Source organism: Zeugodacus cucurbitae, chromosome 4 (assembly GCF_028554725.1).
Source record: "Zeugodacus cucurbitae isolate PBARC_wt_2022May chromosome 4, idZeuCucr1.2, whole genome shotgun sequence".
Taxonomy (NCBI): Eukaryota; Metazoa; Arthropoda; class Insecta; order Diptera; family Tephritidae; genus Zeugodacus; species Zeugodacus cucurbitae.
This window is the reverse complement of record NC_071669.1, coordinates 26,654,980-26,671,646: the sequence shown is the minus strand read 5'-3', so window position 1 is coordinate 26,671,646 and position 16,667 is coordinate 26,654,980. Positions and strand designations below refer to the sequence as shown.

General features: G+C 34.5%; 2 protein-coding genes across 4 annotated transcripts; both read left to right on the top strand.

Annotated features, from left to right (window-relative positions):
* Positions 1–15: 15 nt before the first annotated feature.
* Positions 16–3,570, top strand: LOC114804548 (uncharacterized). Its single transcript, XM_054228830.1, has 3 exons — positions 16–157; positions 273–389; positions 467–3,570. The coding sequence occupies exon 3, from the start codon at positions 1,419–1,421 to the stop codon at positions 2,646–2,648; it is 1,230 nt and encodes a 409-aa protein (XP_054084805.1). The 5' UTR covers positions 16–157; positions 273–389; positions 467–1,418; the 3' UTR covers positions 2,649–3,570.
* A 943-nt stretch (positions 3,571–4,513) lies between these two features.
* LOC105217041 (uncharacterized) lies at positions 4,514–14,816 on the top strand. Of its 3 annotated transcripts, none has more exons than XM_011191849.3 (5): positions 4,514–4,628; positions 7,023–13,442; positions 13,501–13,629; positions 13,839–14,242; positions 14,314–14,816. In XM_011191849.3, the coding sequence occupies exons 2-5, from the start codon at positions 7,040–7,042 to the stop codon at positions 14,521–14,523; spliced, it is 7,146 nt and encodes a 2,381-aa protein (XP_011190151.1). In that variant the 5' UTR covers positions 4,514–4,628; positions 7,023–7,039; the 3' UTR covers positions 14,524–14,816. The 3 variants fall into 3 exon arrangements, with proteins under 3 accessions (XP_011190151.1, XP_054084704.1, XP_028899180.1); XM_054228729.1 differs by lacking the exon at positions 4,514–4,628 and adding an exon at positions 4,661–5,332; XM_029043347.2 differs by lacking the exon at positions 4,514–4,628 and adding an exon at positions 4,663–4,800.
* Positions 14,817–16,667: the final 1,851 nt, after the last annotated feature.

The window sequence follows — 16,667 nt, the reverse complement described above, 5'->3', positions numbered from 1 at the left end:
ACAATCAATGACAATATTTACCAGGGTTATATTTACCCAAAACGGAGTAGATATGACTGTGCTGCCATATAGAAGTAATTTATTTTCATCTATTAGGCGTGGTTCGCAAATTCAATAAAATTTGTGTACAAATCTTTATTTTATATAACTAGTATGTGTAGGTTTGACAATGATTTGGTTTCGATAATATAAATTGATTTTCTTCTACTTTCATGCATTACAATCCTCATTAAAAATACGCACAAACATCCGAAAATTTAATATATTTAAAGTATTAGTATGGAAACTCCTACTAAACGTCTAATGAGAGAAAGAAACAACATATTTATGGAACTTGTAAAAAACTTGTAAAAAAAACGTCCGATGTGTAAATAATTTTGACTACCACTGTATGTATTTAAAAAGACTGGAATGTTTCTATTGTAATAGTGCTCTTTTGGTTTTTCAATATTATATTCATTTTCAGGAAAGCTGTTACACTATTCCCGTATAATTCATGTACATAATTTCTTGCTTTCTTATTGTAGTGTTATTATTATTATTGTAAACATGTCGTAAATCTATTGAATAAATTCATTTCAATATTCAAGATATCAACAAAGTTTTGAAGAATACACATATATCAAGAAGATAAAATAGTTAACGTTGAAATGAGGATAAAAATGAGGCGACAAGGTGTATAAGAACTCTCTTTCTTATCGCAAGTATTATTGGTGAGGGTTTAGAAAAGGCATCATATTAACTATAATTATTTTGTAAACTTGATCCAAATAAAAAATCATCAACAGAATATTGTAACGAAAATGGCACCAGAACAAACTAGAATTGACAATCGAAATCTATAACTTGCCAGATCTATCTAGACATCGATATTCGTAGTTGCCAGAATGTTCGAGTGACGATAACATGCTAGCAATCGACTATAAAAGGGCTGTCGGACTGGCAGCAAGACACAGTTCTTATAAGAGAGTTGTCGAGTGAGGACAATTCTAAGGAGAGAGTTGTCGAGCAAAGTGTAAACAAGTTATAAGTTAGAGTTGTAAAGTAGAGTATTGAGTACTAAAGTGTTAAGTTATAAGGAATTAGAAATAAAGATTAATGTATAGCCATTTAAGTGTGACTTTTATAAACTTTTACAATTGGTGTCAGAAGTGGGATTGACAAATAAAACTCCATAGGAGATAATGGCCAAATTCAGCGAATTAAGGATACCACAACTCAAAAGAGAGTTGGAACAACGAGGCTTAGCAACGAATGGTTTGAAATCAGAATTGCAAGCCCGGTTAAGAGAGGCAATGGAAGAAGAAAACATCAACGTTGACGAATATGTATCAGCTCAATTTTCTTCACAGTTAAAAGAGCGGATGTTGGAAGCGAATGGGTTATCCTCAAAGTTGGAAAAGTAGGAGGAGGAGTCAATGGATGTGACCTCAAAAGAAGCAGACGTGTTAACACAGCAGGAAGCGCACGAAGAAGCGAATGAGGCGCTTATGTCAAGACCTTTGGAAGCGCATGGAGAGATTCTGTTATCACAATTGGAAGTGAATGGGGTGTCTTCACAGCTGAAAGAGGAGGAGTCGATGGAGGTGACCTTACAAAGGGAGGAGTTGTCAACACAGCTGGAAGTGCATGGAGAGTGTATACCATCTCAGGTTTCGGCACAGGTGTGGACGCAGTTGAAGGAACAGGAGGTGCATAAATCGATGCAGGTGATCCCAGAGAAGACAGACGTGTCATGGACAAAAGATTGTGATATGAAGGAACAAGAATCTCAAGATGAAGCTCCAGTTGTGAAACATCCAAATAATGAAGAAATGTATGCAGAACCTCTATTCTCAAAGGCACAGTGGAACAGTTTCAAGTTGGTCGCTGGTTGCTTATATCGAGTGTGGAAAGGCAAAGGAGGATACTGCTCCCGATCTCTCGTGGTTGTTCGAAATGAAAGATCTCCTACAGTTTGCTACGAGATGCACAAAGGTCCAAGTGAAGGACACATAAGAATCACGGAAACCTTGGGAAGGTTGAGGAATCAATTTTGTTGGGTTGGTTGTCGTCAATCAATGAGAGATTGCATTGCAAATGAAGTGTCGAGTTCCAAGAGACATGGTCAGATGAAGCAGTACAGTTCCGGAACGCCATTGGAGCAATTTGCCATAGTTGTAGCTGGTCCATTACCTACCAGCAAATCAGGAAACAGGAATATTTTGTTGGTCAGGACAAATATGTGCGCAATTCGTAGTAAAGAGACTGACGAGATGGTGGACGTGGACATCAAAAGTTGGGAGATGTGCCAGAAGCTATGTGTCCGGAAAATATGTGAAGCTGCATCACATCCACGATTCGATATCATGGTGGAAAGATTCATCCGAAATTTGGAAGAGCATTTTAGAAAGCTGGTGGACAGGTATCGTCACAGATACAGAGGACGTCCATATATCCATGTTCCTGGAATCAACGGCGTAGACCACTGTGAGGATAATTTTTGGTTACTGATTGATTTAAGGTTTAGGATTAATGCTAATGGAGAAAGAAATGCTAAAGAGGACAACAGTGTCCTAGAAGACGAGATGAAAGAAAGAAATACTAAGGGTTTGGTTCTGGAAGTATGTCTAATCGGGACGATCAGACTTAAGTGGAGGGCAGTGTAACGAAAATGGCACCAGAACAAACTAGAATTGACAATCGAAATCTATAACTTGCCAGTTCTATCTAGACATCGATATTCGGAGTTGCCAGAATGTTCGAGTGACGATAACATGCTAGCAATCGACTATAAAAGGGCTGTCGGACTGGCAGCAAGACACAGTTCTAATAAGAGAGTTGTCGAGTGAGGACAATTCTAAGGAGAGAGTTGTCGAGCAAAGTGTAAACAAGTTATAAGTTAGAGTTGTAAAGTAGAGTATTGAGTACTAAAGTGTTAAGTTATAAGGAATTAGCAATAAAGATTAATGTATAGCCATTAAAGTGTGACTTTTATTTGACAATCCAGCGATCGAACTCAGGGTAGAGTTTCAGAGTAAACGGCAGATTTTGGAAATCCGTTACAATATCATAAAATAATTCATTTCGACTGATCACAAGTTTTAATATTTGAAGACAAAATTAAATTGGTTTATATGTTTGAAAAAGGAATAAACAATCTTAGGCGCCTGCTACACGTTCAGTATTTATCGTGATATTTCCTGTATCGCGATATTTATTGAACGTTTAGCATGCAATATTGATGGATCACGATCCATATAACAAAATATGTAAATATTTTGAAATCCAGACCGCGGATCGTGGATCGCGAGATAAATATTGAATGTGTAGCATATTTTGTGATTTACAAGTCCGAATTGGTGAAATACAACAGTGCCAAAATTTTAAAATAAACTTTATTCTAATAAATGAACATAAATTATACTGTTTACAATAGAATCTTTGCCAGAGCTATGCAACTCATCTGCCAAAGGTTTTTTGATAACGTCCAAATATTGGATACAGTAATAATGAATTGCTGTGGGAGCAAAAACAATAGCCAAACATGATTTTCTTAGGTTTTCTTCCGAAATTTTATGAAAAAATTTAAGAAAAAATAAACAAAAAAATTTTTTAATTATTTTTTTTGTATGAAAACACTAACAATATCTTATAAATATTGACGTAATATATATTGAACGTCTAGCAGTCGCGAAGTAATCCATCAATATTCAAAATAGATTGCGATCCAAATATCACGATAAATACTGAACGTGTAGCAGGCGCCTTAAAGGTAAATTTTTTAACTTACCAGAAAATGTAAAACAAAAATCGTTCCGCTCTCCATTTAAATTTTCTTCTATTATATTTTCATAGATAGACATTACTAACATAAACATATATTGTGTTTATGTCATGTTTGTTCCCAAGTTCGGCTTTAAAGTTTAGTTACATATAAATACAAAGTATTTCAAAGTAATGGTTTGGTATAATAACGAAACAATACCACATCAATTAGGAGAAACAACCCATAAGTTATTGAATATAAATTCAAACAAACAAACTATTGGGACCGGATGTCTATTTATAGAACGAACTGTGTTCGGAACGAACATGTAATATGCGAATATGTTTTTAAATTCATTTTAAGGATGAAAGTGTCATTGGAATATCAAACTAATTTGTTAAATATATTGAAAATTTTGAGTGAGATATTCAACCACAGCACTGTGCAAATTTATTGCTAATTTATATTTGCAAGATCCATTTTACTTAATAGTTTTAAAATATATGTAATTTCCTGAGTTGCAAATTCATCAACACTGACCAATTTCATATTCACCATACATGTCATGGTTGCATTTATTTTGTACCCCATTGATTGTAAGTTCTATAAATTGTACTAATTATTACATTGTTTCTTTTGAGAAAACTGTCAAAAAAGTTTTAAGAAATTCACTTATTTTGAAATGTTATTTTAATATTTACGATTGTTTTTGAGTTGAAGGCCATTTTAATTATGCATGGTTTTCAATGCCAAGTTCGACCAGGGTTGTATGGTGTGGAGTACGAAAGTATACATTGGTAACACTGTCGTCATTTTCATTTTTATATCTCGTCGTCGTTGTCTCGTTTTGTGAAAATGAAGCAGTGATTTTAAAGAAAAAGTAAAGATATCTTTAATATATATACGGATTTATAATATTGTTTTAATAATTGTAGTGGTACATATTGCTTGTGATATTTAGTTATATGTTTTAGAATATGAAATAAGTATAATCGAATGCGAATAAAACGTGAAATTCGTCGCCAAAGTAGGCCAAACAACAAGACAAGCAGGCAAGCACCCGATCAAAGAAGACAAGTAGAAGTAGAAATTTTTTGCTTTTGGTCATTGAATTTTCCTCAGTAGCAAGTTGATGCACAACTAAGCAAAGAAAAAAACCAACGCAAAGACAAATCAAAAGTAAATGCAAAGTAAAACGAGTCGTCGAGTTTGTATTGTAATTGTGTCGTGAAGTGAACGAAAAATAGTGCAAAGCATGGAGGAATTAGGAAAGTGGAAGTGCTCAACCATAATGTGTAAAGTGAATTCTAATTAAAAGAAAGCAAGAAGAAAACAAAAATGATTAGGCATTGGTTTAAAAACAAAATGACTAAATAAAAACCAATAAAGAAAAACGTTCTTAGGTTTTTCTTAAAATAATTTTTGTCAACATCATTGAAATATCGGTAATTACTTTTTATATTCCTTGCTGACAGCAAAGTTGCAATGAAAACCAAAACTTGTGTCAGGAACGGCTGGTAGCTGATTGGAGCAAAAGTAAAAGTACACAACAATAAAATCGACAAACTATATTATTGGAAAAGTGTAATGTTAAACGCTATAAATATTTTATTGGGAATAATCCTTTGTTTCAGTACACTGCTAACGTTTATATTTTTCGATAACATGTATGTATGTATGCGTACCACCTTCACAATTAAGCATCAAGGTGATGCTAAATTTTAGCAACTCTAATTGGAATGCACACTTGTTTAGATCTTCAATTATTTTTAAAAAGTTTTTATGGACACATGTTTAATAAAAACAATGACACTATATTCATACAATTCATACTAATTGCTCGAAATTTTTCACTTAAAAATGTATATTGTAATTTTTTGTGATCCAGAGGTCGTCGATTCATATTTTCGGATCAGATTCAACTATATAAATCCACTAAAAATGTCAGAGTAAAATTCATTTGCCAAATTATTTGTTCCAAATTGGTTATACATATATAAATATATTATAAGTTTTCTAAAGTCGCTTGATAAAAGGTTAGTTTAAATTAACGCCACCGCAGCCAAAATTTAATGATGAGTAAGTGCGAACATTAGCGCTGGTCAACCCAACATCGGGGTGTCTTTAGTCCTCATAGGCAAATACTAGCCAACGCAGAAAAATTTTTAGCGCGACCGAACCCCTTTTATTATCACACTAGCTGCGGTGGCATTAATCCGTAAGTACCGGTAATAGTAATTGTAATAATATTAAATAAATGTCAACTGAAAGTAATATATTTGGAATAAAAAAATTAAATTTTGAATTATGATATTGAATGAACGAGACATTTTTTAAATATAAAACAAGTTTACTAAATAATTAAATATTTTATAAATAGAAAACAAAATTGTATTTGATAACAAAAAGAGTTATTAAACATAAAATTAACGCGATGTTAATTATTAGGTAGGACTTCATTATTATTCCAAATCAAATATGCTGAAGAAGTTCTAAACGTCAGTAAAATGCCTGCCGTCACACAATAAAAATAATATAAAACATAATGGGTTCCTCGCTTTGGGTTATATTTTTAGTCTTGTTACCATAAATAATTAAAAATTAACGAATAATAATAGTAACGAAAAATAGAATACAGGTTTGTCATTAGATGGGAAGTAATAAATGTGTTTTTGATTAAAATTCTACATTTATATAGGTGGTTAAGTTTTCGTTCATAATTTGTATAGAGTTAGAATCATAAGAAGTGAAGTGTAAAAAATGTGATAAAAATACCTAAATACAAACGAAGAAAGCAAGTGAAATTCGAGCTTATGCAGCAACGAGCCACAGCGAAATAAGATACTGGTTTTCAATACACATACAGATGTAAATAGTTATAATACCTCGGAGACTTTTTTTCGATGGACAAACGGAAGAAAGTGTCGGAAGAAAGAAAAATTATACAAAAAACGATAAATGTCAAAAACGTTATTAAGCGTAAAACTAACAACATAATTACGAATATTATTCTTCTAATAATATAATATTATTTAAAACAATGAACTTAAATGTGTTAAAAGCAATATTTTATACTTTTTTCTCTCATAGCATTTATTTAATATTTAATATTACACCGATTTATAAAATATTTTTTTTACCTGTGAAAGTAAAGGATTAAATGTATAGTAGTAGTATGTACAATATTTTAGACCTGAAGTATTAGTTTTTGAAATAAGAAACCTAATCTTATAAGGAAATGAATATTATTAACTATATTTTTTTATTATTTAAGATTCTTTAAAGAATATTATGGATCCAAACAGACATCACGAGGTCATTAGTGGCAATGGTGAAAGGCAAAGTGCAATGTATTTTACTAGGGGAATCGATGAGAGTCGAACAAATACTCAATATTATTCGCATGAGAGAGTTATTGTTAATAATAAGTCTTGCATGTGCCCGAACATGTCAAATAATATTACGTGCAATGCATGTCCTTCGGCAGCAGATGGCACCTGGAATTCAGAACGTTCTTCAAGAGTAGATTTTCAAAATTCGGGTCCACCAAGAGAAAAAATCAATCAAAACTCAATATATGCTCATGATGGCAGGCAATTTTTCCATCCAAATACCAACATAACTTACGGTACAGAAGTGATGCCTACCAATAGAGGTATTGTAGGATTACAGCAAGAAAGAAATTCAGTGTCTAATAAAAGTTGTGCCTTGGAGTCGAATTATAATTTCAAGCAACAACTTCAGCATCAACAATCTCACCACCAGTCGCAGACGCCAAACCTTACACAAATGCAAACGCAATCGAATACAGCCAATATAACAAATTTATCACCGCAACAGCTACAACAAAAACATCATCAACATCTAAGTGCAATGAGTAATTATCCTAAAGCGAGTATTTATAATGATGTAGTTAGTTATCATGCAACTGTTCCCGATCACCGGTCGACAAAGACAACATTATACAGTGAGGCAATACCACACCAAAAGTCTGTTGCAACAACAGTGGAAATAATGCATAGTAACAAAATGGATCCTAGTACTATTATTAATCCAAGTAACTCATTAGCTTTGAAAGAACAACAAGGTAGTCCGAACTATGCTCGAAAATGTCCACAAATTTTTGCACACAGCGATCACAGCAATGCGCATACAGGTCATCAGAGCTTATATATGTCAACACCACAATTCAGCTCGGATAAATTTAATAATATTCATGCGCAAAGGAAAATTGTACACGAGTCGGAACTCAAAATTCATGCCTATGGTACAGACGCAGTGAAAGTGAACGAAATACAAATACCTTCTATGAATAATTATTCGCATCAAAGTAGTGGTAATAACTATCATCACAACATTCACGAGACAGTGCACACAGTACAACAACAACAATTAAATCTTCAGCACCAAGAGCCATTGATGAACAATGTCAGCCCACATTTGTCGCGAAGTCAAAACTATTATATGCAAGGTGCCAAGACCCAAGTATCAACCATCTCAGAAAAACCACCGATTACACCAAAACAGGCGCAAATCACAAGCCAGTATTCAAAAAACCAGAAAGCCTTACCATCACACTCCCAAGCGCAAACGTTAGCACTCCCTCATCACCCAGCGAAAACACCGACTCACGATATACTGTTTAAAAATAAAGAAGAAATGTATAGTGACTCTATGCTACATCAGAATAGTGGCCTATTTGCTAACCCATATAAATCGACCTCGCCTTTGGATACCTGTTGTAAGGACGTACCATCTCCCTATGGCAGTATAACTAATAGTTTTAGTGAAAATAATGTACAACATGGTTATTTTAAATATGGTAAGATAGCGAAAGAGACAGTTACAAAAAACAATTTATGTACAGAAAATCAAAATACTCCTCCACCTACGCCAGTACACCGAACGTCTGCCTATAAAGCTCAACCATATTTTTATGAATCACAGAATATAAAATATGATAGCAATGCGCATAATACAAATTATATGTCGCCATCTGTGGCTGTGGCAGCCTCGCCCTCTCCTTCGCACACAACGCCGCCTTCTCACATACAAATGCATCACACAAGTCTAACCCCACAGAGCCAATCGCAATCACCGCCGAATTATACACAAATAGTTCGTCAACAACATCATAATCCAGTTGAAATTCATCGTTCTTCCGTACGCACGCATCAGGAAAGCGCCGCTGTCCATTCAAATCCTCATTATTGTGGTTATGAAAGACATCCACAAAATTCCAAGCCAGTAACGTCTCATTCGTTGGCTATACAATCTTTACCACAGTCGCAACCAATGGATCCACAAATGCAAACTAAGCAAATTCCAAATCTGTCGAACCAAGGACAAAAACAAAATGCTCTAAAAAAATCTCAAGTTCCCAAAACTAATTACCGGGAGCTTATAAACCAAGTAGTTGCAATGAGAAGTGCTACATCGGAAAAGGAACAGGATTTACTAATCATTAAAAAAGCATTAAACTCTGCATCTGGCCCAACAGGAATTCCACCTGTGGATAAATTAGGTCAAAGCGGTCCAGGTCTGAGCAATGGTAGTTTATCTCTCTCCAATACTACCTCTGTGGCGGGTGCAACAGAAAATGGGTTTTTAATGGAAAATGCGCCCATGCCTTCACGCAATGTAACAAAAGTTTGTATTGATTCAACCTTATCAGAATTGCATCAGACAATTAAGGTAGAAGAACCATTAACGCCATCGCCTTTGGATTTATCGATGCGTACAGTGAAAACGAAAGCTGACTCTACCGAGTATCGATATAATCAAGCAATTTTAAAAAATCCACAAGCTGATTATAAGCACACCCTGCCAAGAGTAGATTTTACACCAAATTTTGCATTACACTCGCAGGAAAGATCAGGAGTATCTAAAATAATAATGAGTCAACAAAATCAACAGTTGTACAATTCATCGGATATTACAAGACCAGTAATAGTGCCTGTTGGTACCAAGGTCATTTCAGCACAACCACAAATATCACAGAATTTGAAGCAGTTCCCCCCTGAAAATTCTTCTAAAGTCTGCACAATCACACCACGCATCAGCGCAACTTCAGTCAGTAACGTTAAAACAAATTCTGTAGTATTTAAAAACACAGAAGAAAGCTTGCAGATGTGTCAGATGCGTCCCAGCGTTGTGGAAACAAATCCTTTTGCAACAGTAAAAACGATTAAATCTGAACCGATTTCAGTGATTGGAAATAATGTGCCTGTAACAGCCGAAAACTATGAACCAGCCATTATTCTGGGAACAATATCAAAATCAATTCAGACAACTAGTTCTGAACTCACTTCTGCACCAGCTTATTCTGGTGGTGTTATTAAAACTGCTGATCACATTTCTCCAGTAGATGTAAACCCTACGTCCAATGCAATTAGTACTGCAATATCAAGGGAACAGCGGAATCCTAATTATCTTGGTCGTAAGCGCCATCTTCAAGAATACTCAAATTCACAACGTAATGAACCCGTAGTTAAGCAACAAAGATATCAAGAGCATATCGTTCAACCAAATGCTGAACCAACACCTGTAATTTCCACTTCCACGACGGTTATAGCAATAAATGATCGAGTAGTAAATGAGGAAAGAGAACGAGATGCGAAAATCATGGAAAAGTCAATACAAGCCGAAATTGTTCCATGCTGTCAAAGGGAAAGCTCCATAATTATTAACAACAATGTACCTATCTGTAAAATAGAGCCATTAACGCCAACTATGGATACGCCACCGCCAACAATTCCACAACCTGTTCCAATTGTACCTATCAAAACGGAAGCAAATTTAATAATTGCAGCCCGCATTAGAACTAAAGCGGAACTAAAGGGTTTTACTTTCAGTACACCAATAGATGTACCCAGTACAATTAAAGAGCCCATTAAAATAAAAGAAGAACCAAGTATTGGTTCAACTTTTAACGCAGAGTTACCGTCCATTCCTGGTCTAAACGAAGAATTCGATTCGAATGGTCTCTTAGATAACAATTGGAATAGTAAGTGTACCGATTTCATGGAACAGTTGCTTACAAGTTCACAAAAGATTCATACCCAATGTCGATTTGGTAGTGTGAACATGGATATGAGGTTAGAGAGTCAGATATCTTCAAATGATATCAAAGGATTAGAAACAATGGATAAAACTATGGGAAAGAATACATCAAACGTTAGCATTGAATCAGCAGAAAGCAGTAAATCATGTGATATAATGGATGTAAGAGTCGAAAGTACCATGACGGGAGAACGTATTACAGGCAAATCCCCGGAAGGTCATTCATCGCAGTCAAATAATGTTGTTATTCAGAAAAAGATAAGTAAACAAGATAGAGAGAAAATGAGATTGCAGCAAGAAAAACGTATTGCTGCTCGTTTACAAGTGGAGAGTAGTTCGGAAAGTGACGATGAAATTATTAAAAGAAAATCGGATCGTTCGAAGAAACCACTAAAGAAAGTTAAAGCACGACAAAATACGCACACAGAAACAAATCAATTTTCTGACTGCGGTTGTGATTCTTCCGAGAGTAATGATAATAATGACGGCAAAACCCTTAACAAAGAAGCAACTGCTTTAGAAAACGATGAAACTGATATAAATATGAAATTATCAGCAAAACAAAAATTGCATAATTTGCAGGAGACAACGACAAAAACGGATTTAAAAGGCAAGTGCCCAAGTAATGTCATTAATAATATTCACTCTGTATCAGATGAATCAAAATCTCCCGACGATGCGCAAAAATTAGTCACAAAGTGTATTCGGGAAAAGGAAACGCAGAATACGAACATTGCAGACCAAATAGAAAAGGATATGGCGATAAAATCGGTGCAAAATAATTCTAGATATAAAGAAGAAATCGAAGGAAAAAAAGGTGAAAAAGGTGAAAAGAAACCAAAAGTGCATTTAAAGGTAGGATTAAATACAATGACACGCTCCAAACAGAAACGTGAAATGGAACTACAATTGGCAAATAGCAAAGTATTGCGCAATGATAAGATTATTCGAAATTCCACTACCAAAATTAATTCAATCAAACGAAAATATGTGCGGAAATTTGCTAACAATCAGAGCTCTACGTCGACTGTTGGTAAAGAGCTTTCGAACAAGCAGTGTGATCACGAGCTCTCAATGCGTTTGCGTTCTAGAAATGAGAAGTCAGTGAAAGGTGGCAAAACTGAAAAAGTACCTGGTTCCAATTGTAAGAAATTGAATAAGGCAGCGATTGCTATTCATAAAAGTGATATTCAAAATGGCAAGCCGAAAGATAAAGAAAGTCAATTGCTTTTAGAAGCTTACCGTTATAAACGTTCGCTTAAAATTCCTCCCAGCTTAATTACTATAGATCACCCACACAATCTAAAAATGGCTGCATCTTTACCGGATTTGGAGCGTGAACAAGATCCTTTACTATCCAATACTAATAGAAGTGCTAAATTTGCAAAATCGATCGAGAGATTGCTTCAGAAATCAACACCGAATATCAGCGGGAAGTCCTTATTAACTACTAAAACACAACAAGAAGAACAACTGTGTCATGAAAGGAGGTCAATAATTGATGTGTTGCATTCGCGTGTTATAAATACAAACGTTGCAGCCAGTACAAAGCCCAAGAGTAAAAAATGTGCCAACCTTTATGGCGTTTCGAGCCAAGTTCATAGTGATGTTTCACATAGTGCAGAATCTAGTTCAGTTACAGAACTCTTTTCTATACCTGTAAAAAAAGAGCATGATGAAGAATCTAGTGATGGAAAGAAACGACACTTTAGTATTTTTGAAACAACTGTGTTGAAAACTAAAACACGAACAGAATCTAAAATGCAACAACGAAAAGAGATTATTCGAGAGATTTTCGTAGGCGATGATCGACCAGCATCTGCTCCACCTGAAATTATATCCCAAATGTCTGATGGTAATGACAAAATGACATTCGAACAAAAATACGAACAATTCTTAAAACAATTAAACATTGTAATAAACGATTCTGTGTCTTGCTCAGTTTCGGCATCAACGTCGACCGCGAACCAACATATTAAAGATGAGGAAGACACCATAGCAAGTGTCGGTGTACCTGAAACCGACGATAATAAGTCACTAAACCCAAAAGTTGCCAACAGATCCACCCATGAAATAGATAATACCTCAACAGGCTTTAGAAGAAGACGACCGGGGAAGTACCTACGGCGTAAAGGAAGCTCCGGGTTTGATTACATTCGTAAAAAAAAGAAACCAAATTCAGCTCTATCCGGGAACCAGAATTCCTCTCAAAATTCGCAAATGTTAGCAAAACTAGAAAGGAAAACGGAGGATGAAATTTATGAAAAGAAAGTAAAGACCGAGAGTGATGTGTGTCGTGAAATAAATAAGTGGGTGCTAAACAAAAGCGTTGGGCAAAGTGCAATGCACAAAGCAGCACGTCTAGGTTATATAGATGTTGTTGTTTACTGCTTGGATCGTATGGGTATGAATCCAGATCAGAAAGATAATGCTGGTTATACACCGCTACATGAAGCTTGTACAAAAGGTTGGCTTGAAATTGCTAGGATACTCTTACAGTACGGTGCGAATCATTCAGAAGCGGCGCATTCAGGCATACGACCGTTACATGAGGCAAGTGAAAACGATCACGAAGAAATTGTGCGTTTGCTGCTTTCTTATGGTGCTGATCCTTTACTCGCCACATATTCAGGTTCGTTGAGATTTTGTTTTTGATATTTTTGATAATTATATAATTATAATTACAACAGGTCAAACGCCCTTAATGCTTGCTTCAAGCACTGCTATGAGGGATCTTCTGAACAATCACTTGAGTGATGTGCAAAATGTTGGGACAGATAAAAAACCTTGGCAGTTTAGGGGACCTTGGGATATTTTAGGTGAGTGAATCTCTCTTTCAACATTAAACATTTCTAGTTTAGACTAAATTCTGTAAAATTATATTATGTTGTCCATTTTCATATAGATACGATAATTCGTAGGTGGATTCAACGTTACGACTAAATCAAATATATATTCTATTATTATTTTATAATATATTTTATTTTATAATATACTTTATTTTATTTATATATATTGTTTATTGCAGATTCGTCAATATATGGTTATGATATATTCGGAGGAGCGCCGAATTTTACATGTGATATGAGCAGAGCTCTTAGAAAAAGTTCAATATCAAATTCGATAACGAACAAAAAACAATTAAATTCATTTGTAGAGGTGGGCAATAATTGTAAGACTAAAATGGAAAATTGTGCAGTCGTGCTTGACAATATTGATCGATTCAACTCCGTTCGATTGTACAATGACAACAAACCGGAAATTTTAGTAGAAAATTCAGATAGCGAAGGAGAGATGTTTGAATTTGAAGAAGCCGATATTTTGCTACCACCCTTATATTTACTCAAAGACGAAGGAACTGACAAATGGGTTTTATTGAGTGATTTGTGCAATTTGCTAAAGGTCAAATCTAAAGATACACTTTTGAATAAGGTAATTTATTAATTGGTTAAATACCATTCGAATTTTAGACAAATTTTATATTTCTTCATGTTCTTGTTTAGATATATCCACCATCTTCATCAGCATCTTCCGCACACAAAAGTCTGATGAGGGAACTGAAGATGTCAGATTTCTTGGAGAGAGCAACGTGTTTGCAACTTCTATGCGCTGGGGAAAAAATTAACATTTGCGCTTCAAAGGTTGTTTTAATTAAATACAACGATAGCGTTCGCAATTTATTAGGTGTAAAAACAATATTGATGAAGTTTTAAAAAAGAATTGAATAATTATGTATAAAGAACGTGATACTAAGGTGCTATACGGAAAAGTGATTGAAGGAAGTGTAGATAACCTGCATATTTATGTAAATGTGTTTTAATATAAAAAATGAGATAATCAATGATTATGAAGATTGTAAAGATTGTGACTAAAGCAAAAGAAAAGCATATTATTGTAAATGTATTTGTAAGAAATAGGCTATAAAAATTATGTTTATGACCAAAATTTAATTATAAAAGTGCATAATATTTTCATAATGCTAAAGAGATGCAGTTTTAATACAATATATATGCTAATTTTTATTATAAAAAATAACAGTTTCATTAAAAATACAAAGATACCAAACCTAGTTTATTTGTGTTCCCAAAAATAACTAGACGAGTAATAAAAATTTCGCGTTATATATGAATCAGAAGAATTGACTGTCGAAATTTAATCGATTTGTTTCGTTTATTTAATTCTCAAGAGCATTTTATTCATCGTATGTTTTTAGAATCCCGTAATAATTTGGACAGAGTATAACTGCCTTATGTTTTTTGTTTTGTTTTTTTTTTTGTCACTATAAAATAAAGATAATCAAAATGATCTTTCTTTCCTGCCATAAATCGAAATTTTCGACCAGGGCTTGATACAAAATGTAAACATTCACAATCGAGGCAGAATTTTAAACAAGTCCCTCAATATCGGATAAGGATACCAACAAGAAATATGATATTACGCTTTACACCCACCGATAGAGTTTGGCAGTGCCTTTTAGAGTTTTCGCGCGCTTACAGCAGTTCACTTGTTCGCGGTCCATTTATTTGTTACATCACCTGTTTCTCAATTACCTACATGAATAGTTATCCATGTTCTTCTCGTAATTTGGCTGATGAATTTACAATTAACAAGAAAAAACGACAACTTCGGCTGTACCGAAGCTAATATACCCTTCACAGGTGCATTTCTTTTAGTAACTATGTGTTTAAGCAAATCTAAAGACGTAAGAAAAAGTAAGTAAAAAAAAGAAAACATTTTACTAATTCTTTTTAGCCGGGTTGTTTGCTAGAAATATTAAGGTTATATAGTTAACCGATCTGAACAATTTCTTCGGAGATTATATTATTACCTTTAGCAGTAATCCATGTCAAATTTCGTGAAGTTAAATGCGAAAATTTTCTATACAAGCCATTGATTCCGATCGTTCAGTTTGTATGGCAGCTATATGCTATATTGAATCGATCTGAACAATTTTTTTCGGAGATTAAATTAATTAATATTTCTATGAACAATAACTAACACCAAATTTCGTGAAGATATGTATGTAGTAAAATGCGGAAGTTTTCCATACAAGCCCTTGATTCCGATCGTTCAGGACTGAAGGACTAGTTTGTATATATACAGACAGACAGACAGACGGACATGGCTAAATCGACTCAGTTTAACATACTGATCATTTATATATATACTTTATAGGGCCTCCGACGCTTCCTTCTGGGTGTTACAAACTTCGTGACAAACTTAATACCCTGTTCAGGGTATAAAAATAGCAGCTCATGTGATAGTTCTCTCGTACCATCTAATACTCCAGTACGAGTCTCCGATAGACCCGCTGCCATTATAGCTTCTTATTATTTCATCGAACGGTCGAAGTTATGTCATTGATCGTTCAAAGAACTAAGGTCAGATCAACTTTGCAAGAAGCGGACTGCAGTAAAATACTAAGTGGTTCGTATTTTGACGCAAGGAAGAATAAGACTTTTGTTCGTATTGATACAGAAGGGAAATTTTACAGAAAGGCATTTTATCGGAACAAGGAAGCAACTCGTATTTTGTTCATGTGACGTGTGAGTAGGAGACTGCTAAAAGTATTATTACATTTAAAAACTAAGTCGGTAAAGCAGAGTGAATTAGCTCTTGTAGGGTATTGTAGTGATAATAGGTTTCAAAGATGGTGTTATTCAGCAGGTCATCGCAGTGGTTTATCTGTCAAGGTTTATTTGTCACAGGACCTAAATGCTTTTCGGGCACCATTGGATTTCAATTACAAATTTGTCAAACAATGCGGATAGTCGATTACCGTTATACCTCCAATATTGCATGAAATAACTAGTGGACTGCTTAGTACCGACCAAAAGTATTTATACGAATTAATGAC

Bases quoted from the DNA above. Each gene is read 5' to 3' on its own strand.
- LOC105217041 (XM_011191849.3), top strand. From the start codon at position 7,040: ATGGATCCAAACAGACATCACGAGGTCATTAGTGGCAATGGTGAAAGG. The intron at 13,443-13,500 runs GTTCGTTGAGAT...TAATTACAACAG, and splicing joins TTTACTCGCCACATATTCAG to GTCAAACGCCCTTAATGCTT. The intron at 14,243-14,313 runs GTAATTTATTAA...GTTCTTGTTTAG, and splicing joins AAGATACACTTTTGAATAAG to ATATATCCACCATCTTCATC.
- LOC114804548 (XM_054228830.1), top strand. From the start codon at position 1,419: ATGGATGTGACCTCAAAAGAAGCAGACGTGTTAACACAGCAGGAAGCG.